The sequence below is a fragment of the Rissa tridactyla genome, chromosome 8 (genome assembly GCF_028500815.1).
Source record: "Rissa tridactyla isolate bRisTri1 chromosome 8, bRisTri1.patW.cur.20221130, whole genome shotgun sequence".
Classification (NCBI taxonomy): Eukaryota; Metazoa; Chordata; class Aves; order Charadriiformes; family Laridae; genus Rissa; species Rissa tridactyla.
Window position 1 is genome coordinate 34,161,852 of NC_071473.1, and position 26,083 is coordinate 34,187,934.

General features: G+C 41.4%; 3 protein-coding genes across 12 annotated transcripts in view; 2 read left to right on the forward strand and 1 right to left on the reverse strand.

Annotated features, from left to right (window-relative positions):
* Positions 1–1,282, reverse strand: part of SLC30A7 (solute carrier family 30 member 7) — a 28,138-nt gene extending 26,856 nt beyond the window's left edge. For 2 of the 3 annotated variants that reach the window (XM_054213022.1, XM_054213021.1), the window contains exons 1-2: positions 1,100–1,282; positions 822–923 (exon numbers count right to left, since the gene is read on the reverse strand). In XM_054213022.1, the coding sequence (XP_054068997.1) occupies positions 822–923; positions 1,100–1,154 (157 nt within the window). In that variant the 5' untranslated portion in view covers positions 1,155–1,282. Of the gene's footprint in view, positions 1–821; positions 924–1,099 lie in introns of those variants that run through there. The other variant, XM_054213024.1, reaches the window with a different exon arrangement.
* Positions 1,283–1,386: 104 nt separating this feature from the next.
* EXTL2 (exostosin like glycosyltransferase 2) lies at positions 1,387–9,994 on the forward strand. 5 transcript variants are annotated; one of them, XR_008467909.1, is made up of 6 exons: positions 1,387–1,550; positions 3,524–3,593; positions 4,844–5,271; positions 5,831–5,928; positions 6,679–6,749; positions 7,324–7,382. XR_008467909.1 is itself a non-coding variant. In XM_054210603.1 (5 exons), the coding sequence occupies exons 1-5, from the start codon at positions 1,511–1,513 to the stop codon at positions 7,813–7,815; spliced, it is 1,101 nt and encodes a 366-aa protein (XP_054066578.1). In that variant the 5' UTR covers positions 1,387–1,510; the 3' UTR covers positions 7,816–9,994. The 5 variants fall into 5 exon arrangements, 3 of the variants coding, with proteins under 3 accessions (XP_054066578.1, XP_054066579.1, XP_054066580.1); XR_008467910.1 differs by lacking the exon at positions 7,324–7,382 and having other exon boundaries at positions 5,841–5,928; XM_054210603.1 differs by lacking the exon at positions 5,831–5,928 and having other exon boundaries at positions 7,324–9,994.
* A 2,724-nt stretch (positions 9,995–12,718) lies between these two features.
* CDC14A (cell division cycle 14A) overlaps positions 12,719–26,083 on the forward strand; it is a 63,575-nt gene continuing 50,210 nt past the window's right edge. For 3 of the 4 annotated variants that reach the window (XM_054210599.1, XM_054210600.1, XM_054210601.1), the window contains exons 1-3: positions 13,047–13,501; positions 14,060–14,150; positions 25,563–25,638. In XM_054210599.1, the coding sequence (XP_054066574.1) occupies positions 13,396–13,501; positions 14,060–14,150; positions 25,563–25,638 (273 nt within the window). In that variant the 5' untranslated portion in view covers positions 13,047–13,395. Of the gene's footprint in view, positions 12,947–13,046; positions 13,502–14,059; positions 14,151–25,562; positions 25,639–26,083 lie in introns of those variants that run through there. The other variant, XM_054210602.1, reaches the window with a different exon arrangement.

Consider the following 26,083-nt stretch of genomic DNA (forward strand, 5'->3'; position numbering starts at 1 on the left):
GACACACTCTCGGGGTTAAATGACACTTCCATGCCTGCCCACTTCAATCTGAAGCATTGACCGAGAATGAAATACCACAAAACAACTCTATAAAGAATGAAGCATGATGGAGATACTACTGCCATTGTCTGTTCTCTGCCTGCACACGATACAGCAGTATGAAAGTTATTTTTCATTTCTGACTATATTTCACCACAGATTTTTCAGTAGCAATTTAGGCAAGTCCTTCCTGTCTTTTCCACCTTTGTGAATTTCTGTGCTACACGAAGTACCGCTTAGCTATACCAGGACACGTTAATTCCGGTTTCTCGCCCGGTGACCGGGATGTTTGGTGCAGTGCTGGGGTTTTGCCACCCGGCTACCAACGCACAAGCGAAGCCACATTCCCAGACAAAGGATCTCCGTGCCAAGCGGCAGGGCGAAACGGTTACGGCCCCCGGGTCCTGTAACTCACGCCACGGCCGGGCCTCCTCCTCCTCAGCCAGGAGCCGACCAGCACGGCCGCCGAGACCCCAGTTCCGAGCAGCATTCCTCCATAACAAGCCCGGTCGCGCCGCCAGGCCGGAGCGCCTCCCCCTTGGGCCGCTGGGACCCGGCTGAGGGGATGACGGGGCCGGTCGCTCCCGCCCGGGGAAAGCTCTGCAGCAGCCCCCAGCGCTCTGCCCACCAGGAAGCCAGGCCCGGACGCACGGCCCCGGCCGCGGCCCCGCCGAGCGGGAGACGTGGCACTGGCCGCAGCGGGAGGCGCCGCTTCCTGCGCGCCGGGGGCCGCTCCCGCCCCGCCGGCCGCCCCGCTTCGCGCCCCCCCCGCCGGCCAGTACCTGTTACTCCAGATGCCGTAGAGCAGCTCCACGAAGGCGAAGGAGAGATTGAGGCAGAGGAAGAAGAAGAGGTTGCGGGAGGTCTTGTCCGCCAGGATGGACCTGCGCACGGAGCACACAGCGGGTCACACGGCGGGAAGCAGCAACGGAAGGCCGGACCCGCTCGCCGGGCGGCCCAGCCGCCCTCGGCATCAGCCTTCCCCAGCCCCTCCGCCGGGGGTCGGCCGCGGCCCCGGCCCCCGCTACGCCCGTCCCCCATCCCGCCTCGGGCCGCTCACCTGAACCAGCCCGACACCTTCCTGAGCAGGTTGAACTTGGGCGGCTTGTACTCATCGTCCTTGATGGAGAGGGGCAACATCTTCCCGGGGCCGCGGCGTGCCGGACCGGCAGGGCGGGCAGGCAGGCGGGGCGGAGCGGGGCGGCAGCGCTCCCCCCACCGCCGGCCCACACGCCAGTCACGCTTCCGGCCGGCCGCTGCGCGCCTGCGCGCCACCGCCACGGCCGCACGGGGGGCGGAGGGGGGGCGTGTGGCCGCGGGCCCGTGGCGCGCAGGGGGCGGGGCTGGGGCTGCCGCGGACGCGGGCGGCTGGGCCCCGTGGCTGTCGGTCACACGGAGCGGGGCGCGCGCTGCCGGCTGAAAAACCCAACCCGGACCCAAAACGTGAATTCCCGCCCGCGTCCCGTTTAGGATGCCCGGTGCTGCCGGAGGAACTGCTGAGGCAGCCCTTGGTACGGGGCTGAGGCGGCGGCCCGGCCCGAGTCGCGGCGAAACGCCGCTCTGCCGTGACAGCCAGGGCTGCCGGAGCCGGGCGGGGGGGCAGCTCCCCGCCCGCGGCAGGACCCCGAACTACAAACCGGGGCCTGCCGGGAGGAAGCGGAGGGACGCCCCGCAGGAAGCGGGGTACGGCGGCGTCGCCGTAGTGCTGCGGCGGTCCCGCCCGGGCCGCCCCTGAGTCACCGGAGCGGCCTGCGCGGGCGGGCAGAGCCCAGCCGAGCCGCGGGGTGCCGGGCCGGCACCTCCTCTCCGCTGTCCTGCTGCCGCCGGGGACGGCCGGGACGCACAGCCCCGCCGCGGGGGGGAGCAGGCGGCGATACCGGCGGCCTCCGGAACGTGAGCGGAACCGTGCGTGAGCGACGGGCGGGCCGGGGGCGTGCGGGGCGGCCAAGCGCCCTGCCCGGGGAGGGGAAGCAGTTCGGTTCTTGCTGCCGGTAGTTACGGTGAAGCGCTGCGATGAGCTGCTGCCCGCAGAGAGAGGGGAATCCCTTCAAGATGTCTTTTTTCTTGGAATGAAGATTAAAATACTGTATTTTGACGTAGGGTTTTTGTTTTCCTCAGTTTTCGTTTTGAAGAGGTGCTCTCTACAGGGGGTATTGTAAGCATTTTTAAGGAGGTCAATCTTGCATTGCAATTTCATAACTTAATTGGCAAAACTGATTGGCGCTTTCTTACTGGAAAGTGTGATGACACTAACTCTTAAAGATATTATACAGGCACTTATTTCAATTGGATAATGTTTAACAACGTCATCCTTGCTTATCACTGCAGTCTATTGTGTGCAATTGAGTAAACGCAAGAATGTATGGCAAGCCAGGCAGTCTCAGTACCACAGTAAATATTTATACTTCCATCTTAAGTATGCTTTTAAATTTTAACTAATTAATCATTACAGAAGTATTGGCAAGTATTGTGTCTAGGTTGCAACAGGGGAAAGAGAATCTAAGGTTCACCTTTTTTAAAAGCATGTATGACCAAGATATTGTGGTCCTAAGAAATACTGAGTAGCTGCTGCTGCTAATCAGTTTTAGAGGTTCAGGCATGATTGTTTACACCTATAAAATGAAGCAACCAAAACAAGGGATTAACTTCTGGAAATAGTTTCAATGAGCTCTCCAGCCTCACAAAATAAGTCAGTGGTAAAATGGGAACGCAGATTTGGGAAGACCTGTATGTGTGGGCATATTCATACATATGGTATCCATACAAACTGGCAATTCTGTACTTTTAAGAAGTTCAGTTTGTATAACCTAAACAAATTACCCTTCCAAAATTTCCCATAGGTTTAATTATTAAATGCAAGGTCTTGCTCTCTAAACTTTTGTAGTACTATTCCTAAATTAAAATTAAAGCTCCCTTTCTTTGTTCAACTAGTTCTAAAAGAAAAAAAAAATCCCTCCAACAACCTAGGAGCCTTAACAGACACAGGATGGGAAGAACAACATGCTGTGTTTTAAACCCCTAACACATCTGCTAAGCTTAGTGCAAGGTGACAGGGATGAGCCAGAAAAGAAAATAATTTTATTGGGACTACTCACCTGACTGTGGAAGCCAAATAGGTATTTTAGTGGTGCTTGGTGAACAAAGCAACAGACTGTGAGGTTCTGGAGACCTACTTGTATCCCTGTAGTTGCCCCTAAGGGTGGAAGCCATAGATATTGCATTGGTACAAAGCAACAATTTTACAAGCAGAGACATAGCTGTGCTTTTCTTTCTACCCAACTGGTGCAATAACTTCTTTCTGGAGCCTTCATTGAAAGGCAGAGACAACTATTCAACTGAGCAGTAGGAAAAGGGATTGCATAATTGCCCAAGAACGCATACATCAAGCAGCAGTTAAGAGGAACGTTTACTTGTAAAAGAATGCTGGGTAGCACATGGGATAACTGTTGATCTTCAGTTATAGAGTCCCTTTAATTTCCAACAGATTCAAAGATCACAAACAACTGTCCTGTAAAAACAAGGGTGGAAAAACAATCCTACTTGGCAACAATGAGGTAAGTTGAGAGGTTTTTTAGACTAAAGTAATTTAAATTCATTTTTTCAAGTGCGATATATGCACTGTGGAAAAAAAATGATCAAAACTTCTGTGGAAAAAACCACACAGATACTCTCTCCAAAACTGTAATTGGTGGGGCTGTCCTGCATCACTTAATTTGATCAGAATTCCCTACTGAAAGCCTAGATGAGTAACTGTTTAGCAGTAAGCTTAGAATATTCATCTTGTATTCAATTCATACTAATCTTGCGAGTAAAGGAGGAAGAACATGTGTGGTGACAAGTTTGAGGTGCAAACTATGGAAAGCAGTGGTTGCTGGATCCTGCTGAGATGACCATTTATAAATGCCTAGAGACTACTAAATGCCAGGAGTGCTACCTGAGAGGCATGAGTGTCGAGGCTACCTTTTAAGGAGCCGTTTTTAAGAGCTCCTGTTTAGTTCCAAAACCAGGAAGATCCAGAAACCCCTGCCTTATACTGAGGCTGCTCCCCCGGTTATCTGATACATAGCACCTAGCATCTGCTGGTTTCTGCTGAGTTCTATATTTCACAGACCAGCTGTTACTGGTGTTGCTGCATTCCTACATTACTCCATTTGGCATGTTTCTTTTGCTTCCCCTGTGTTAATAGCCTCAGTATGATCAGAATCATATTTTCCACATTAATAAGCATTATTGAGCAGATACACAAACTATTGACAAAATGTCCAGCAAATCAGTGATAAAGATTATTCCTTCCGTGTGCGGTGCCTGAGCAACAGAAAAAGAAAGACCATTTAACTTCCTTCTTTCTGCCAGAGCTCTTGAGGAGGCACCTTCTCTCCCTTTTGTTTCCAAGCGACGGCAGAGCTCCTGCAATGCTGAAAATACTGAATCTCTGTACGAGTTTATTCTCTAATTTCAGCTGGATGGGTTTGGGGAGGTGTGTAATTTTTCAGTCAAAGATGCAGTACTGAGACAATAAGAGATGATGAACAATCTAGAGTTAAAGAGTTACTCTAGATTCGTTTTCACAGAACAAAGAAATTGAAAGTTAACCAAAAAAAAAGTGAAAAGCAAGTAAACGTAGAAACTGAGCACCAGAGGCATCTGTCTTGATAGTTGAAAGTAATTGGCCTGGCTCCTAAGATCCTCCTTATTTATTTACTTAAACAAAAGTCTACTTAATATTGTAGGAGATTTGCTCAAGTAAGAGAGATAACTATATGTGAGATTAATGACTTTTCCTTTCCTGTTACTTGTTTTAAAGGTATTTTCACTTCTGTAAGCTTCCAGGAAGAGTTATGGGAATCCGCCTACTACGCTTCACTTCTGTGGTGATCCTTGTCTTGCTTCTTGTGGCAGGTGCTTTAACAGCTTTGCTTCCCAATATCAAAGATGACAAAATGCCCAATTTGAGAAGGGAACCAAAAACCCAGAGTCAGTCTGCCTTGGATGCATTTACTCTTATTATGCAGACATATAACAGAACGGACTTACTCCTAAAGCTTTTAAATCATTATCAAGCCATCCCCCACCTACATAAAGTAATTGTTGTGTGGAACAACATTGGTGAGAAGGTACCGGAGGAAATGTGGAATTCCTTGGGGCCTCATCCTGTCCCTGTTGTCTTTAAAGTTCAAACTTTAAATCGCATGAGGAACAGACTCCAGAATTTCCCTGAGCTGGAAACAAAAGGTAATGAGCAGTTCATATCGCTACTACTAATATTATTTTCACACTTAAATTCTGAATGCTGAAAGAGAGATGGTTTGAGTTATACTATGCCATAAATCCATGGATCTGTTGGGCTACTTCATAGAATGTGCGTAATACAGAAGAAAACTATGTTATCAGATGCACACCACCACCAGCAGCAGGCTAAGAGTAAGGAAGAACAGAGGAAGGTCAAATGCATTTCATGGGCTCTTGCAGCTGTGTCTCTTCTCCATTTCCTTTGTCAGATAAACATAGGTAGTTCAGCTGCTCTTCCCTTTATAGTGTAGACTTAAACATATCCTGCATGTATATTGAAATTCATGCTGCATATTGTTGAGTCTCTGCATTAATTTGGACTTAAATCATCTGGTAAAGACTTGATTTAATCGATTAATTTTAAGACTAAGTTCTCAAGCATTTTCTGCTCTTCAGAGAAACTTTCCTCCTTAGCTGTCTGGCTTTCTGTCTCAAATCATGCATCCTTTTTAAGAGTATTTCCCCTGCTGTTTTGGCTATTCATCTAAATATTCTTCCTAAGCTCTTTCCAGGAGAGCAACAATAAGCCCTGTTTGTTTCAAGTGGAAAAAAAACCCAAATGTTGCATTACAGACCTGACCTTACTCATGATTAGTAAAGGTAATTCTTTTTACTGCCCCCTTCCTAACATGCCTTGCTACTCAAAACCCATGACTTCTAAGAAGACACTAGAAATGTCAACTTCCCAAGTGTTTTATTTACTGTAATAGGATTTATTCTGACTACAAACTTAAAAAGCTTTAATGCATCTGGAGTTCTGATCTAAGAATATCTTTCCTTTTCCACCTCCAGATAGTCTTTTCCCTAAAATTTAAGGCAAAGATTCTTCCTTCTGTAGTTAATCATATTGAATGTTATGTGTGCAATTTATTAAGCTTGCCTATTTAGAACTAGCAAGTAGTGAGGAGATGGGTAAAATTTTATACTAAGAATCCCATATATATCTCATACACTAAAGAACAGTATCTAACTCTTTATTTCAGTTGTATTTTTACACAAGGTTAGTAGAATTTTAAGTTGCTTTGCCAAACACTCCAAGTTTTTTAATGCATATCTGTCCAGCTGCACTATAGATGATCAAAGGTTGCTGAGGTTTCTTTACAGCCTGGCAAATATCTAAAATTTAGGTTTGCTTGCAGTTACCACAAAGCTGCAACCTTGCTTTAGTGTTGAAATCTAAATGTTTTCTCAGTCTACTTTCAAGGAGTTACAATTCAGTTCTGCAATTCAGTGTAAGAGTCATAGAAGTTTCACAGCTAACTTGTCTAATACTGTGCTGCATACTGTGCTCATGTATTTAATCTTTTGATAAGTTAAAAGTTTTTCTTCTTTCTTTTTTCCTCCCGTCAGCTGTTTTAATGATGGATGATGACACACTAGTCAGTGCTCATGACCTTGCTTTTGCCTTTTCCGTTTGGCAGGTAATGTTTTGCATCTTGGCCAGCAGTATTTGTGAGTTACAATTGAGATTAATGGTTTTCATTAGAGTAATACTATATTGTAATGTTTTACCATTGATTTTCTAGCTATAAAGTTAAATTTTAGGACTGAAGAAATTGTAAAAATATTCTTCAATGGTAGCTATACCTGTAGTCTATAAACTTCAAATTTTTAACTCTTCTTGTACATGAACACTGAAGTTGCTGACTGCTGAAGCTATTTAAATTGATAGTAGGCTGCAAAACAAAAGTATGTGGGTTTTTTCTCTCTAAGAGAAATAGTCTGTAAACTTACTTGAGTGCCAAATATACAGCTGTAAATTGTGGATAGATGTTTCTTGGCACTACATGATGTGGAATGAGGCATATTGTGTCAGTTTTGCAAAACTGTATTTAATGGCAACATTTATGCAGATCAAAGGACCATATGCCAATAATTTCCTTCTTTCTTGGCAGTAATCTTGTGCGCCTCTCATTTAAAAAAAGCATAAATACTTAACACATGTTTCACAGTGTGGGCTTCAATTTCATTTTTTAAATTTCTTTTTTCTTTCAGCAATTTCCAGAGCATATAGTGGGATTTGTTCCTAGAAAGCACATTTCTACTCCTTCAGGTGTATACAGTTATGGCAGCTTCGAATTGCAGAACCCTGGATTTGGAAACGGAGATCAGTATTCTATGGTTCTTATTGGTGCAGCGTTTTTTCATAGTGGGTATTTAGAAGACTTTCAAAGACAGCCAGAAGCTGTTTACGCCTTAATAGATGAAACTCAAAATTGCGATGATATTGCCATGAATTTTCTGGTGGCCAAGCATACTGGAAAGCCTTCAGGAGTGTTTGTGAAGCCTGTTGATATAAGAAATTTAGAAAAAGACACTAACAGTGGCTATTCTGGAATGTGGCACCGAGCAGAGCATTTGTTACAGAGATCTTACTGTGTAAATAAACTGGTAAATATTTATGATGGCATGCCTTTAAAATATTCTAATATCATGATTTCTCAGTTTGGTTTTCCTAATTATGCCAATCACAAAAATAAAATGTAAGCCAATGAATTTAAGTGGTTAGATGTTAAACAGTACTCAGTGAATTGTACGGAGTTCAAGGAGAGAAGAAGGTGTAATTACTGCATCTTGTCCATCCTTATGTGTAGCCTCTGAATTTTTTCCATTTGGCTTTTTATGTTGGTTTTTTTTTCCCTTTCTTACTAATTCTCCAAGGTAAGTTTTGAGGAAAATGTAAAGATTACATACTAATGCTTAGCTGTGATAAAATCATCCCCTTTCCTTAAAACCTGAAGAGCTATTACAGTTAATTAGGCCAGTTCTTCAGAAACATGCAGGCAAAAATGCACTCCTACCCTTCAGTGCTTATGTTTTGACCTTTTTTTTTTTTTAAATACATGTATCTAGTCAAATGAGGTCTAGGCATATTTTTGATAGTTATATGTTGAGATGCTTCCTTGCCTTTCTGCTCCTCACCACCTCCTACCTAGTTCCCAGTGAAACTATAAAGGGCTACAGTAAACTGTTGGCCAGGCTTCTAGACTCCTGTACAAAACCCCTTTGAAGTTTGTATATAAGCTATTCTGTATTCTGAGATGTTCCTGAAGCTGCTATGAAAGCAAGCCAGCAAAGAGTACCTCACCTTAATCTCAGATAGTCCTAAAACCATTGGCTATGATATCTACCAGTGCTGAGATAGTGGAAAATGATCAGTGGAAAATGATCTCTGGTGTGGCTTTTTTTCCTGTTGTGAATTTGCCTAGAGTTGCTGAAACACTGCAAGCAGCTGAAAAGTAAAACCTAGCAGCTGGAAATGTAAGAAACATGAATACATCAAATATGAAATTTGCAGAAGCAGCCAGAAGAAATGGTTGGGATATTACTTATTAATACTCTCTTTAGTACGCAGTTTTATTTTGATATTTTGCATGTACATTGTAACAAAAATGTACCCAAGAAAATCCTCACTTTTTAAAAATGTCTTATTTACAATTCCTAGCAAGAGCAAGCTGTGCTACATTTATTAGAGTGCACATTTTGTAATATTACAGGTTTACTGTTTTTTTTTAACTACTCTTTCAAATGATTATTTACTTTACTTTTTGGTTCCATTCATCTCTGTTTTTGGTGGCTATGACAACGGACTTAAATTGTGCAATGAATGGGTAGAGCATTATTAAAAAAAAAAGGTACAGTGATGTTTGACAGAGCTGGACTATTATCAGTCTCTGGATTCCCTGGCTTTCTCTATAGCAAGAAACAGAGCTGCTATTAACAGCTTTTATTATGTTGGGAATCTGTAGTTCTGGAAACGTGTTAACATAGACAGGACAGACCTTTTCCATTGCAGTTACAGAACATTTTTGTGGTATGGAGGAAAGAACAAAATCTTTTCCTGGATCAGAGAGAGGAATCAAATCCGGCATCCAAAGTAGATTTAGTTTCATCTCCATCAGCTTTTAATTGGGTTTTAGTATCAGTTCAAAGGTATCTATGGGTAATCAATAACAGCTAATACCTAGTACACAAATCGTGTCTGCACAAATGGTGTATACTTGTATCATTTTTTGTAGTAAGCTGAACAGAAGTGGTTGAAAAATGTGACAAGTTCTTTACGGCAGGGCTGATTCTGGGTGTGAGTCTTTGGGTTTCTTTGGGAGGATGGAGAATTCTTTTCTCTTGTTCTATCAGTGTTAAAGGATTTGGTTTCTGTTCAGTGAAGTCTTCCTAGTACTTTTGCAAAATTTCAAGGGCAAAATCTTAAAACAGCAATGTAAAGTCTGCTTGATTTTGTTGTAATAGTGAAAAGTAACTTTTAATTATTGTGCTGTAGTGATGATTAGTATACAAAGAGGTCTGTGATCTTTCCAGAAAAGCAACTTCCCTAGTGGTAGTTTACTGCATTTCATTTATTTACTGGTCTTCTGTAATTTCTGTTCTGTGCAGTATCAGCTAGAATTGTGAAGACTCACAGATGTTGTTTACCTTACTTTTAAAATGTGAAATGAACTGTCAACTCAGCCAAATCTTAGTACTGGTTTTTTTGTTGGTTTTTTTTTTTTTTTTTGCTGGGGGGAAGGAGTTGTTCTGGGTTGGGTGATTGTTTGGTTTTTTTTGTTGTTGTCATTCTTCTGTATCAGTGAAAGAATTAACAGAACAAGCTTTTATTATACTGGTAAATTTAATTTGTACCGTTGTCAAATAAAATACATAAAAAAGATTTAGGATGTATTTATTTTCAGATTATTGATGAAGTTTTTAGTGCTAGATGTCTAAAGTAAGCTCACAGTTTGCATACAGATGAGCAGCACCAAGATTTCATTTCTTAAAAAAAAAACACGTGTACTTGTTGGCATGTATGTTCACTTAAATTAGGTACGGCTCACTTATGAGGCAAAAAAGCCATCAAAACAACACCGCTTAAGCAGTCAGGCTTAGATAGCAAAGAAAATTCAGATAAGACTTTGTCTCTAGTCATAATTCATTGTGCTTAGGAACCAAAAGGGTTTCGTTTGTATTTTTTAACAGCTGGTAGCTTTTTATCCCTTGATGGTTATAAAAGTTCCTTAATTCTTTAATGAGATATACTACTGGGAGTTCATATTGTGAACAAAATATGCATGTGATGAGCTCTTCCTAAGATATCTAGATGTCATTTGAAATATTTTTGGAGTCTATACAGATTTATCACCGCCTCTGACTGTTCTGTAGAAATTATGCAACACAGGATTTTAGAAATGGTATCCAAAAGATATATTTAAAAAGTCCTTGTTGAAAAAAAACAGGATATAGTCTTAAAATGATGCAACAGGACTATAAGAAAATTGCTGCTTTACCTATGGTTAAAAAAATGCCACAAGATGTCACTGTAGTCTTGATATTTGATATCATCAAATGTTAAAAATAGTAAATGGAATTGATTATAATAACAAAATTGTATGAGGTGAAAACATTCTTAAAGTTAGTGTTTTTAGAAGGTGAAATTCATTAGGTAATCACACTAAAAGCTATGAGACACAATACTGGAACTGAAAAATTGTGGAGGTTATTTTGTACCTATTTTTACAGGGAAGAAGAGAGAGATTATTTTAAGTATTTTCTATGCTTTCAGAGGCTCTACCTAATTCCCACAAATGAGAACTTGCATGCAACCAAAGCAATGCTTGTAATTTTGCAAAAGGTATATAAGCAGCATACAAACAACGCTTGTCAGTGGGGCTTGTTTCTAATCATGTTTGCCTCCTAGATTCACCAGCCTAGCTAGATGGATTTACAAATAATAGGCTTTAACACAAACTATGTATCTAGGGATTCTAGATGCTGGATAACTATCCTGTTACGCTGCTCCATCTTTGATTTTCTTGCCCAAGATACCTTAGTTAAAGCTAATGTGAGTATGCTCATACTAGCTACCCTCAAGTAGAGTGCAGCACAGACTTAGAAATCTATGTAACATTGAACTGTAGTGAAAGTTTTGAGTAAAAAAAGTGTGTTAAAATAACTATGGTTCTGAATAAAATAGATTGATATCACTTTTCTTACACAGGCTATCCCTTAGAATTGCTTGTAAATAAAAAATGGAATATTTAATTAAGGGTTAAATACAAATGAAAGTCATATAGAACAATACAGAGAAAGATAAAACACATTGATTTACATGAAAAGCAAGTACCCTCCAACAACCGTTATTTAATTTGCTGTTACAGAAGACTATGGTCTCAGTCTTGCCAAGCATCTTGTATGGAATAGTACTTAATACTGAAAATGAGATTTCTTACCTGACTTCACGGGACCAGGCCCAAAGAGAGTCATATTTAGAAATAGTAGCTCTGGAGCTATGAAAAAAAAGGAAAAAAGAGGAATGTAAGAACACAGGTACAAATTGTTAGAACCAATACCAAAAATAAGCAACTATAAAACAATTGCACGAGAAGTATTTTCTGTAGTACTTCAGCATATTCATAAGGTTATCCAGTGCTTATGACACTAGATTAAAAATTGAAAAGTCGAAAGTGTTTTACACTCATGTTTAACCTCATCTGCAGGCACACTAGAATTAATTATGTGAACTGACAGTTACAGTACGTTATTTATAGTGTTAGGAAAACATGGTGATAATAATGTGGACCTCGGGGCTGCATATTGCATTGTATTACAATGTCTTATTAAGGGGTTTCAAGGGTGTGATGTTTTTTGTTTTGGGGAAGAATAGCATCCTTTTTTTTTTCTCCTCAAGGTACCTCTCCTTTGCAACCTTTTGCTTGTTTAGTTGTAAAAACGAGATGGACCGTCTGCTTTTAGCAATTCTTTCTGAAGGGGAGGGTCACATAAGAAAGGCATTTCGAATGCTTTTAATGTTTTCATTTCTTTGGCAGTAAGTTAATTGCAGACTACAGGCTAATTCAGCTTTTGCAAATGAAACGCCAGAAGGTCAACCTTTCACTTTTTTAAAACATCAAGCTACAAGTGATTTGGTGTAGTTTTAGGACAGTCTTAGAAGCATAGGTGAACCTCCTCATCGCTGGATGCCTTCTCGGGAAAAGCGAGAGCCCGCAGCTCGAACCGGTGCGTGAAGAGGGCTCCATACGATAGGGGCCCGCGTCGTTCCGGCTTCCCCGAGATCTTCCCCTCAGTTCTCCACAGCAGACGACGCTGCCCGGCAGATGGAACTCCTCCTTGCCTGAGGGAGGGAGAGAAGGAAGGCCCAGCGGGTGACAGGAACCCCGCCGGGCGGGAAATGAGGCGGCTGCCTGCGGCTGCGGCTGAGCCGAGGACAGCCGCGCTCGAGAGGTGCGCCCGGCGACAGCTCTCTCTTCACCAGGCACCACTCGCTCATTGGCTGGAGACCTTGGAAGCGGCTTTTGATTGGTGGGTCAGCTTGTCTATCAGGCGAAACGGTGGTGCCAGACCCGTACGGGCCGGGACCCCCGCAAGGAAGTGTCCCGCGTAGGGGAGAGAGAACTCCGCCGGCGCGGCGCTTCCCCTGAGGCGGCGTCCCGCCCACCTCCGCGCCGAGCTGCACCTGCACTGTTGAGGTACCGGCTGCGGCTCGGCTCTGCCTCCCGGCCAGCTGTACCTCAGGACCCCGCTCTGCCTCCGTGGGGCGTTTTGCCTCGGGCGGGGGTAGAGGAGGCACTGCCCGGGCCCGGAGAGGGCCGCGCTCCGCCAGCAGGTGGGCGTGCGAGCGCGGCCGAGGCGGAGGGCGGGGCGGAGCAGGGGCGCTGGCGAGCTGCCCGCCCGGTGGTGAGGCGCTGTGAGGCGGGGGGCGGGGCTGCCGGACCGGGGGCGGTCAGTCGCACGCCTCGGCCCCGGGCCGGGCGAAACAAAGGCTCGGTGAGGCAGTTGCCACAGCGCCGCCGGTCGCTTGGTAACCGTCTGCTGCCTCTTTATCCGGGGGCGTCTCCTGGCTGGGGGCGGGGTGGAGCTGAAAGTCCCTGCGGGCGTTCGCCCGCTCGGCGGCTCGCCGTGTCCCGGAGCTAGTTCTCGTCTCCGCTGCCATTCCTATGCGGGCTGCGGCAGCGGCGCTCCCTGCAGCCTGGCCCCTGGGGGGCGGCCCCTCCGGGCAACGGATCGCTTCCCAGCGAGCGCGCCCCGGCCCCGCCGGGGTTGCTCGGGAGCACCATGAGTTCGGAGCCGCCCCGCGCCTCGCTCCTCCGCGCCCTGTTTAAGATGGAGCCGGCGGCAGCCGCCTCCGAAGTGCTGGGGGGAGCCTCGGAGTTCGTGAAAGGTGAGAACGGGCCGGGGAACCCTCCCCGTCCCCTGGCCGCGGGGGGTCCCGCTGGCCGGAGCCTCCCTCAGAAAAGGAAACCCGCTCGCTTCTTTCCCGGCCTCCTCACCTCCCGCCCCCGGCTCCGTGGGCTTTGCTGCGTGCCCGGCTCGGCTTGCGGCCCCCATCGCCTTGCGGTTTTCGCGGGCCGCCTGCCCCTCGGCTGCCGCGGGGCACGCCTAAGCCGTTCCTTCCTCCTCTCTCTTTCCGGTAATCAGCGGGGCCAGCACCTGTTGCTATGTGCTGCTGCGTTCTGGGTCAGAAATCTCCCCCCGCCTCTCTCGAGTCCCTGCCGAGGGGTGTCTGGGGGGTCCCCGTGGGCAGGGCCCGCAGGCGGAGCGGGTACCGGCGCCGCCGCTGGCTCCCACGCAGCAGAAAAAGGCTCAGGCTTTGCCGTGTGCCTCTTCCGCCGCCGGGCCGCGGCGGGGCAGGACGAGGCAGTGGGGCGACGGGCGTCGCCGTGGGGAAGCGCCGGTCTGCTTTATCCGTCCGACGCTGTTGTCCTAATCTGTCTTTCAGATCGGCTGTACTTCGCCACTTTGCGAAATAAACCGAAGAGTACTGTAAATACCCACTACTTCTGTACTGATGAGGAGCTGGTCTATGAAAAGTAAGTGTCGCGATCCGCTGTGTTTTGCGTACTCAAAAGTGATCACCCGAGACTCTTCCCAACACGCTTTAATACTATATAGGATATTTTTGCCCCATTTAGCTACTTGCACAACGCATGAGTATAAAGTTAGCCTGGATATACTTATACACTAGCTGAAACTAGTTTGACAAGATTGCTATTTTAAAAAACACAAAAACAACTACAAGACCAGTTATATGTCTTAAATTGTGGTTGAGCTAGGGGAAGGATATCTGAGCTTTGTAAGATTTGTTTATAAGGTGGAGAAGATCAAGACTATTTACGTCTTATTAAATGGTGTCTTAAATAGAAGACTGTTGTTTGGTATGAATAGATGAAACAATAGTTTGTTTTATTTTTCTGTATAGAGAGTATGAAGCCATCACCTCATACAGAATCATAAGAATGCAAAGCTTAAACGTGCTTTTGAAGAACATCTGCACCTTTTTTTATAAGTCTGCAGAATGTTTTGAGATAGTACTTCCTGTTGGCTTTTGTAGCTTTAGAACAGCAGAAAAACTGTTTTCTGTGAAGTAAAAGCTTCACGTGTTTGGAAGACACTGACAGTACATAAAAGGTCAACAGTAAAATTGATTATAGTTGTGAATACATTAAAGGACGTAAAATACACTAAACAAATAAAGTAACCATTCTATGCTATGGTTAAAAAATAGTTGCTCTACCCTGCGTTCCCAGATCAACTGTTTCCTGTGTGGTGATATATCTAGCCATTTGACAAGAGTTTGCTGCAGCATAAACAAAACAAAAAACGTGGTTCTATGTTAAATATAACTTTCTTTCCATGTGAGTTGAAGAACTTGTCAGTATCAACCATGCTTCATTCCCTTCTCCAGTGACTTCACTACTGCTTCTGTGAAGGTGTAAACCAATTTTCCTTGGTTTCTAGCTTCTTTCTGTGCACAGCTTACAGTTTTAGGGTTTCTTTTCTATGTATGTTTTCAAGTCTTCATTATCTTAAGCTATGTCTCCTCTACTGGAGTTACCAATGATTCGTTCCTAAAGCTGACTCTTCTAATGAACTGCTTGTGTTGGGAGTAGGTTCTGTAATGATCATTAACTAATTTAGGTTGGAAGGGACCTCAGAAGTACCCTAAGGCAAGGTTGACCTAATAGTAAAAGCAGAATTCAACCGGAGAAGATCCTGAGCAATTTGTGTTATATGAGTAAGTTTAATGAAAGAAAAATTTGATCTTTTATCTTTTCTAAGACTTCTGTATTATGCTTGTCCTGAGGTGTTTTGTTTCTAATTCTTAATATGCTTCTAGGAAGGGTGGGATTTGATCTTGGGAGTGGGAAGGGGGAGCAGTTCTGTACTCTGTCAATTACAGATGACTGTACTAACCAAGTGCTGTAACTGGGGTATTTTGTGCAAGGACAGTATCATATTTTAAAAAGTACTGAGAAAGTGGGGGGGGTGGGGGGAGTAATTTTCTTTAACATGTATAAAGGAAATTCAGTAAGTATACTCCTTAACCCAATTACCTGTTAACCACATACCAGGGTGTGACTTGATACCAGATATAATTACAAGATAATGAAAGGAAGAGAAGTTTCCTTTATCTTCTAGGGCACATCTAAAGACTTTGGACATGTAACTCATGGTTTATTTTTGGACTTGATAGTTCCTAATCTATTTGGCCTTTTTAAAGATATCATCCTATATTTGATGTTGTGATAGTACCCTCCCGTTTGTACTTTCAAATTAAATTACTAAAACATCATATGAGGTAGAAATTAAGTGACAGTTACCAGGTAGTATGAATGAATTTTGTGTAATAACCTAACTCTTTTACGTAACAGTGCTAAACTTTCCCCTGTTACTTGTATTGCAGCACTCATCACTACATGCAATATTTGGTAGTAAAACCATGCCTGATTTTATTTTTGTTTTTTTTTTTCCTCTCTCTTCCCTCTTATCTCCAAGGAAGTTTATATTGTCTCACGGCACTAAAAGCAGATGTCAGTAGGGTTACCATTTTATATTTTATTTCAATGTCTTTCTGAAATGGAAAAGCTAGAGCTAAAATGAGGAATAGAATGCAAGTCTTTTGGTTCTTGGGGAAATACTGATCTCACTAGCTTTCCTTTTCTTTATGCTCATCAGCAAGCTTGACATCAGTTTTTTTCTGTTTCACAAGCTGTATAGCAAAGTGAGGGGCCTGACATCAGGGGTTGTCTATAAGTAGTAGTGGAGCATGATTTTAATAAACCAGGTCAGATCTTCTGCTCATTTTCCCCAAAATGCAGCATTCTTACTGAGAAGGTGACTAGAAATAATTATTACATGATAGCAAAATAAACATTTGGAAGTTAGTTTGCAAGTGCTATAGCTCAGAACAGTGGTTTCCAGAGCCTTCATTCGAATGGCTTGCCTGTGCTGTTCTTGCTGATCAGAATTTCCTGGCCACTTCTGCTTTTTAATCGAATGACTTGCTCAGATTGTTATGAGGAGGGGGATAGAAGATGGTGTCTACCCAAGCACAAATCCTTGGCACCTATGAGGAACACAAGTAATCTTGTTAATGCAACTGTTGATGGGCTTAACTTGGCTTACATGCATCGTTCTAGTGAGAAGACAAAGATACTTCATTGTGCATGGAAGTAGAATGCTTTTCTTTGGGCTGTTACTCTGTGAACTTCAGTGATAACTCTTAAGTATGAAGTGTTGCAGAAGTATATTTAGCTGACTTTACTGAGGTGTCAGTTTGCTTTCACTGAAGCAATACATAATCTGAAAGCCTCATGAATACATAGGTTTGGGGTTGTCTGATTACAGAAAGCATATTATTGGATCACATAGTACTTAATCTCACTGCCTTGCTTCCCTTTTTTTCCCCATACTTGAAGAGACATAAGGAAGTAATAATATGCATTAATAGTATACCCATTTATTAAACAAAAACAACTGTAGCGATAGATCTAATGGTTTTGGAAGTTTAGGTCTGATAAACACTGACTTATTCTTGCAGTTTGTCATGTGATTTATCACTAAATTGTACATTAGGTGTGGTTATGTAATCTTGAGTACTCTTCAGTTTTCACTTGAAGTTGTCAACTCTTCTAATGAATGTGTAACACTGTCTTCACTTATTTAAACATTCACTCTTTTAAAAATAATAAAGATAGGCTTAAATGCTTTTAAGAACATCTCAAATGCTAGTTGACTAGGAACTCGCTACTAGCACTGTCATTATTTTAGTTAAATGCGCTGCAATTTAACCTTGAGCCTATTATACTGGGGAAATGGCATGTAAATTCCTCAGTTGAGGGAACAAGAAACCTGAATGAATTTATCTAATTCTGAATTCTCTTTTTTGATTGTTCTGTTTCTGTAAGATGTTGTCAGTCCTTCTGAAACTCTCTGAAGTCCCTCCTGAGAGAGTCTGCACTGCTGCTTGTAAAGGAAAACAGTCTTTCAGGGTAATGTAGCGCAGGTTACTATTACTTCAGGAAAATGGAGTTAATGAGAAATAATCCAGCTTGATGAAGACTGTCATTTGGCAAATAGACAAGCCTTGCCTTGGCAAGGCCTCAATTAATGAGTTAGGCACTAGTAAGAAGCTTTTTATTCTCTAAGAATAGCGTCCTTCATGTTTCACCTTTCAGTAAACAGATCTGGGTTGAGAATACTACACTTGACTGGTTAACTTGGCTTCCATGTATTTTTATCAAAGCAACTTTTAATGTCCTTTCCATTGTTGAGTAGTTTTCTCAAAAAAAAAAAAAAAATTTAGATAATGAGAAACAGTCGTCTCTTACTGATAAATTATGTCAGCTTTCATAAAGCATAATGTTTTTTTTCAGTCATTTGTTCTGACTTTGGATCTCTTATATAAACAGCATTTGCAGATCTAGTCTCTGACATCTTGTGAACAGCTGTAGAAGTAGTTAATATGATATTCTCCGTACATCCTATGTTTTACACTAAAACTTGCTTTCAGCCATGGTACGTTACTTGCTCATTTCACAGCAGTCTTAATGTTAGCTGCTACTTTGAGTTCAAGCAGCAGTGAGTAGAATAAGACTCTCTAATACTTAGCTACAACAATATTAAATGGGTACTGTTTGGACTTTGATTTGTAGGACTAGTTTCCTTCACTGCATGTGTGTATGCAGAGAAGCAGTTTTTCTTTCCTGTGAGAAGAGTAAGGGTTAACTTGTTTGTTTTTAGCTTGGCCAAATGCTTCTTTTCTGTGACTACCCAGTAGCAGAACTTGCATGGGAAACCTGAACTTCTCCATCATTCTGCAGCTTATATTATTTGAAAGGAAAAAGAAAACTTAAACTTAGCCTTGTTACAACAAACAGAGATGTCACTTCACACAGAGAACAGGGAATTCCTTGTTCACATCAGTAGCTTTTGAAGACTTGAACTTGACTGTCAGATGACCAAGATAACTTAGTAAGCTGAAGTCCATAAAAAAAAAAAAATTAGGAAATTGACTGACTTCTATCAATGTGAATGTAAATACAGAGCAGAAAAACTTCATTTATTAATACTAGCTTTTGTATGTCTAATTCTTATGCATGAGTATTAAAGAGTAGTACTACAGCTTTATTTTGTTTTCCATCTTAATGAGTTTAAATTCACTGCAAACAAGAAAATCAGAAGATCTAGGAGCGGGAGTGTCAGCTTTTCCTTCAGACATCAACTGCTGATATAATTTTATATTTGAAACTTGTAGAGTGCTATCCCTTTATACCTGTGGTGGTCTCTCCAGTCCAACAGTTTCATAAATTTTATACCCACACATTGCTTTACCATATCTGCCTTCATTTCTTTGTATGGAAAAGATAAAAGCAATTGCCAAAAGTATTGAGTGTTTTTTTTGTTTGTTTGCTGTGAAAGGGTAACAGGATAAGACAGATCTGTTTTCTAGGCTCCAATTTTATATTGGACAGGAGCATAGCTTGTTATGGGAAAGCCCTTATGAGGAACTTAGACTCTGTTAAAATGACTTTTTTTTTTTTTTTTTTCCGTTGAGAGTAGGTTTTTAACATGACCTGAAGATTCTTCTATAGGGAAACTTTTTAGGGGAGAACCTCTCCACTGATACTTTGTTCTTGACATCAAGGAGCATTGTATCAAAAATGCATATATCTGGAATAGCTATTTAATCATCTCTAATTTGTTCCTATGAGTTCCTTTTGGATTTTGAAGAATCGGGATCTTGAGGAGGCTTTGGAACATTGAAGGGGAAATGGAGTGAGTACCTGGTGTTTTGCATAATCCAGAGCCTCTGCATTATTCTTACCTTCAGATGTAAGCAGTGGGGTGATATGTAATTTCTAGGGTTATATTTGCTTTATCACCCTTTGTCTAGTCAGAAGTGTGCAATCCCTAAGTAGTATTAAGTGTTAGGGATTTTGTCTCATCCCAGATAAGAAAGCTCCTAGCAATTCACATGTTACTGGAATTGGTGGGGCTAGAGCAGCGAGACAGTGCCATTGAGCATCCCACCTCTGTTCATGTGCTTGAGAAGTAGGAAGGAGGAGCACACTTTAGGATAAACAGGGGTTGGAGAAAGAAGACTGAATAGGCAAGATTTCCTGACCAGCAGTCAGGTTGTAATAAATGAGTAGATTGATCCTCTTGGCTTTTGTCCAGAAACTTTGTTGATGTGTTCCCCTTATGATTTGAAGTGTTTTTCTGTAGTAGCCAGTTGGCTGCTTCTGCAGTAGCTGGTTTTGTACTGCTTAATGGCTAGATTCAGAGCACATGCAGCAAGGGCCTGACAGTGCAGTGACCTGGATGTTCTGGTAATCCAGCCTAGGAAAGGGGAAGAGAAAAGCAAGTGGAGAATGTTTTTCTTATTCTAATTCAGTCACATTGCTTAATTTAAATAGTAATCTGGATCTGTGTAAAATGCTGTAAAATTAGCATAGTTTTGCAGTTCAGAAGCTGTATTTCTGCTAGTTCCTGAAGTTACACACAGAATCACAGAATGAATCGGGTTGGAAGGGACCTTAAAGATCATCTAGTTCCAATCCTCCTGCCCTGGGCAGGCACATCTCCCACTAGACCAGGTTCCTCAAAGCCTCATCCAGCCTGGCCTTGAACACTTCCAGGGATGGGGCATTGACAACTTCCCTGGGCAACCCGTATAAACTGCTATAAGGTCTCCTCGGAGCCTTCTCTTCCCCAGGCTGGATAACCCCAACTCTCTCAGCCTGTCTTCATAGCATAGGTGCTCCAGCCCTCGGATCATCTTTATGGCCCTCCGTTGGACCTGTTCCAACAGGTCCATGTCCTTCTTGTCTTGAGGACTCCAGAGCTTGACACAGTAAGTTCTTGTGGTTTGAGTAATTGCGAGTTTGTGGTGCTCCTCTTTTGGCGGAAAAATGAGTTTATATGGTTGCTCATCTCCAAGAAGGCAAGCTTCCTACCTAAAGAATAGTTGTACTCCAATTCTGGTGTACATACTCCAGAAAATGATTGCAATTGTTAAACTACGCCTCTGTTTTCAAGTTTTCAATACAAAACCAATAGTTGAGTAAGCTGCCACACAAGTAATGTTATCCCTCTGTGCATTATTGCATTGTTTGAACTGACTTGGTGGATCTGTCCTATTTTTTCCCCCCAATATAGTAATTAGGCTTTGGACCCTATTCAAACTACTGGAAATGCCAACAGCCTGGTAAGAATGGATGCACACCCTCATGTTCCTCATGTGTAGCAATGACATTGAACTTAAACTGGTCTGTCATGAAGAAAAGAATCCTGAAATAGCTTTTCAGATAGGAATCTCTGAATATCCTTTGGTTTTGTGTCACAAAATTGTAAATGAATGGCTGTATAAAACTACTGCTCTGGTGTATTCATCTGTGAGGGGAAAAGTATCAGGCTTCTGGGTAAAGTATAAGTAGTGCAATTTATCTTTGAAAGATAACTTGATATCTTGGCTATAAATAGATTAACTGTGATGTTAATATGAAGGTTGTCAATTAATTTCCAAGTCCGCCAGGCTATAGTATTCCTTCATTGACCATAAACAGGCTCCAGCCGGTAGTTTTAAGATATGAAAGCTGTTTATCATTCTTCTGCTGTACTAGTGTTCGTGGTATCCAACTGCTTACTAAAAAGTGACTTCAGCATTCAGAAGAGGTGCCCAAGGCTTGAGCCTGACTCATGGCACCTTCACGTGGCCTCCCTTGGAACTGCAGTCAGAAACAACTTGAGTTGCTATCTTAAAGAGTTGTGGACTACATTTCTTTCACCATTAAATTCCCTGGAAGAATGTGCAGTAACTGCTTGCATGACAGAATAGACCAAAGAGCACTTTATGGGCTGGCCTTTCTAGGTGCATGACCATTCCTATGATACAATACAGCAAATACGTCAGATTTTATGCTATAAGAACTGAGAGGAAGGAGTGGTTCTAGGAGCCTATTATAAGGAGAATACAGACACAAGAAACCTATGCTACCGCTTCCAGGTAGCGTTATGATAGTATTTTTGAAGTAGAGTATTTAAATATTCATGTAGTATATTCTGGGGGTTTGCTACTTCTTAGTTTGAGAAGCATAAGGATAGCAAGTTTCCATGGGATGAGGGGGAAGAATAATTTAAGCTATCATCTAAGTACTTGATTAAAACAAAATATAATTAAATGTAGATTAATACCATACTTGCCTTCTGTTCTCATATCTGGTTCCCACCTCTGTTGTAAATGACTGTCTCTCTTAACTGGCTTTAGCTTCAGAGGCATCCTGATTTCTTATTGTGTATAAATGCTGATTAAAACCTCTATTTAGAAAGAAAGTATTTTACCTGTAAAAGAGATGTAAGTAAAATAATATTGGGTAGATTGTTATCAGTGACTAATATATAATAAAATTTGATATTTTTAATGTTTTTTATCTTCAACTTTTTGCCAGATAAAATTCTTTATTCAGATAAAGGCTTGGTGTGTCGTTTCTTCCCCATTCCCCTTAGTCCCCATTTCCCATCTTCCACTTATATTTAACTCTATGTCAAAATTCTGTTCTTAAGAAGAAAATCCTTTGGGTGAGTCAGGATCAAGTGTTTCTAATTCAACAACAAAAATGGTCTGTTATACTAAAAGTAATGAGGGTGCATAAGATTAAACCCTGCTGTTTAAACATTTCAGAAACTGTATTTAGTTCTAAGGATATAAATTGAAAAAGGGTTTTGTAGATAGAAGTCTATTGACTTCAGTACAGAGCCTTGTATTGTCTTTCAGAGAACTCTTTGATTTGCAGGCTTGTAAATCACTTGTTTCACTTAGCCCCATTAAGAAAGGACATTCAAGCTTATTCCAGTTTAGAGGTATTAAGTGGAGAAAGTTAAAATTGTACATGTAATAAATAACCCTCCCCCTCCCTACCACAATATCTTATCAACAAAGCCAATGGCTGGTTTATATTGCCTACATGGTGTTACGCAGATCACTTAGGAATTGCCAGTGTTTGGTGTATGGGTAATAACACAGGTGCAACAGTGACCGAAAGTGCCTTTCCTTTATGATTGTATTTGGATTCTGAGAAATACCTTGTTCCTGCAGCATAGGCAAGCAGTAGTAGTACCAGAGTCTTAAAAGCTGATACTTACCTCCCCCCCCATATTAAGAGATTAAGAGAGGCACAGCATACTTAATGGTAATAAGTGATGGAGAAATAGTCAATCTAAGATTGTGACATCTTTAGCTTGGCAGCTGAGAGAATCTGAATAGCTCTATTTTGTAGGAATATAATTACTTCATGGGTAGACTCAATAAATGTATTTTATCCTTATCCCTACCAAAATCGTGAGTAATTTGTCAATTTTAGATAAAATGATTTGTAAATTCATTTTAATGTGTTTTTCCTACACTTCTCTTTGAGTTTAATCATGTGGAAAAGTAGAAGTGGATATATGACTTTATATTGATGTACTTCTAGCAAATAAAAACTTATTATCCTAAAGCATGGCTGTACTTATTCAGTGCTTTAGATGAACCATGTATTCAGTTATATATTTGAGCTGATCAAAGCTACTTTGCTCACTTTAAAAAAAAAAAAAGTATTCTGTAGTCTAGTAATTATCATATCCCACACTTTTTCACAATACTTTAAAAAGTATTTTTCACAAAATAATCTTAATCCTAAATTCTACTCTTCCATTATGTATTTAAGTGAATGGATATGCTAAAGTTCATGGAACGAGATAGGGTGGGGGTTTTTTTGATTCAGAGAAGATGTTAATGCAGCAGAATGGGAAGAGATGTTATTAAGCCTTCTATATAGCTTTCCTAGAAGCTACGTTCACTCTAGTAAGAGTTCCATTTATAACTTCCTATTTGTCCTAACTCTAGTGTTGTTAGAGCTCCAATTATAACTTCCTATTTGCCATGTATTGTCCTTCTTAGAACAATTTTTTTAAATTTAATCTCTCTTAAAAATTGTATGGGGGGTTTTGTTTTAAAAATAACAATAACTGTTGACCATATCTGTCAGACTTATTTAAGAAAAGATGAGGAATTCTAAAGTTAAACCCTGCTTTACTGCTGCTGCAATTGCAATTTTGAGTTAGTTAACTTATGTGCAACCTACAAATAAAGTCTGAAGAGCTGGACATCTTAGTCTCTGGCCCAGCTAATAAGCTTCTTCAATTAAAGCATTATGTCATAACACTTTTACTGAAGGGTTGAACTGAATCTTAACAAACACTTTGTTATCTGGTGTTGTAAAGCAGATGATATTGAAATAGCATTGGTGTGGCAGGCACTGTCCTGGACAGTGATCAGACTAATATAACTGTCTCTTTTTGCATGGGCTTGACTTTTTTGTTAGAGAATGTGGGGAGGAGTTGTATAAATGAATAAATAATAAAGTTGTAAGCACCAAAAAGATAGACCACTCCTACTTCGTTGTTGTATCCACTTAGAATAGCGGAATGGCTGAAGCTGGAAGGCATCTCCGTAGGTCGTTTAACCCGACTGCCGGGCTTAAAGCGAGGTCCACAAGAGCAGGTTGCTCAGCCTTGCACAGGTGGGTTGTGACTCCACAGCCTCACTGAGCAACCTCTTCCCAATGTTTGAGTGCTCTCAGAGTAAAAGCTGTCTTCTTATGTTTAACTGGAACACAATTTTCCTGAAAAATAAACCCCCTGCCATGGGGAAGAAAGCTTGAAAGGTACTATCACCTAATCTGTCATCTGATTTCAGGAAGTTTTCGCTACTTCAAAGCCAAGAAGTTGTAGAACATAGTTACCTTTCTCTTTTGTCATTCCCTCCCAAAAGCGCATTCAGATGCTGATGGCCTGTTTTGTTTGTCAATAGGCAAGAAGTGTCCTGTTTCTTTTATCAAAAGACTTAAGGCAGAGCAGATTGAAACAGTTTGAGTAATAGTCCATCGTCACTGTAATCTATAACGTGTCAGCAAATTTTAATGGACCATCAAGATAAAGACTTCTATACCCCAAAAAGAAGAATATTGGAGATATTCCAATATATATAAGAATATTGGAGATAAGGAGAAGCCTCTAGGGGGTGTCACTGTAAGTTGCTGGTATAAAGGCTGCTATTGCTTGTAAAGGTGCCTCGTGAAGGGTTAGCTAGGAAAAGTGCTGTGAATACCTACCAGGAACTTACTTTTATTGTGCAATGATTTATCTGTACAGACTACTGCTACTAGCTCTTATCCTAAGGGAGGTGATTGCTGCTTCAAAGGTAATATGGATGTTTAAGAAGAATCTAGAAGACAGAAACAAGAACAATCATAGGACATTAAATAAATAATAAATGGGAAGAGCAGCCTAGAGATAAGAGGACTGGGGGAGGGGGGACAAAGGGAAACACAACTATATGTAAAGTGTATATGTAATATGTACTCTCTGGAATAGTGGAGGATGGGATAAAAAGAAACAAGCTTAAATTCCAGACAGGTCAAGACAGGAACATGATTAAATAAATTTTACTACCCATAAGAAATTAATATTTAGCTTATTCTTCATAGTATGTAATGATATATTGTCATCTTAAGCAGTTGTAGAATCTTTATCTAGGATGACATCAGCATGGCTAAAAGGGGAATAGATCATGTCTTGAAGTTCTTAACTCTAGTTTTGGCCAAAACCAGACTAGATGTTGTGGGATAAAGAAAAAAATTCTGTAGTCAGTGTGTGTATATAATGGAAAAGGTAATTACTGGAGCATCTTAAACTGAAGCTACAGATGCTTGCAAATTAATTGTTACTATTATCCTCTTAAATAAATCAATAAAGGGCTTATCTGTTGCACCATATGTATTGGTTACTCAGTATCTTCCAAAAGTTACTGATTTGCAGCTTTAACTGTCAATAATGTGCATGTTGAAATTTGCTTAGCTTTTTTGTGTAAATAACTTTTTTTGTTGTTCTTTTTCTCATAGTTTCTATGGAGATTTTGGACCTTTAAATTTGGCTATGTTATACAGATACTGCTGTAAACTAAACAAGAAATTAAAGGTAAGCTTTGTTTAAAAACAATGTTTCTGGTTTTCTGTTTTGAAATTCAACTAAAATGTATTATCCAGTTTGAAAGTGGTTGTTAGGTGCTCATTATCTAGATGGTTACTACTAAACTTTAAGGTTATTCTTTTTTCTGAATTCCCTCTGAAGAATGGGAAAAAATGAGTATGCTCTCATTGTTGCTCAGCAGGTGAGGCACTGAAGAATGTGTTCACCTTTTTTCACAACCTTACAGTTTCAAGACAGTAGTAACAAAAATCCTTCTGGATATTTAATGGGTTTGCAGCTAATAAAGTGGGTGTGCCAGTATAAATAACTGGAAAAACAGATATTGAAAAAAAACCCAACCAAACTACCCCCCACCCCCCCCGCCCATGAACAAGAACAAAACGACCCCAGAATCACACTATTTAAACTAAATCTTACTCAGTGGAAAAGTTGA

Bases quoted from the DNA above. Each gene is read 5' to 3' on its own strand.
- EXTL2 (XM_054210603.1), top strand. From the start codon at position 1,511: ATGCCCGGTGCTGCCGGAGGAACTGCTGAGGCAGCCCTTG. The intron at 3,594-4,843 runs GTAAGTTGAGAG...CTTGTTTTAAAG, and splicing joins TCCTACTTGGCAACAATGAG to GTATTTTCACTTCTGTAAGC. The intron at 6,750-7,323 runs GTAATGTTTTGC...TTTTTCTTTCAG, and splicing joins TTGCCTTTTCCGTTTGGCAG to CAATTTCCAGAGCATATAGT.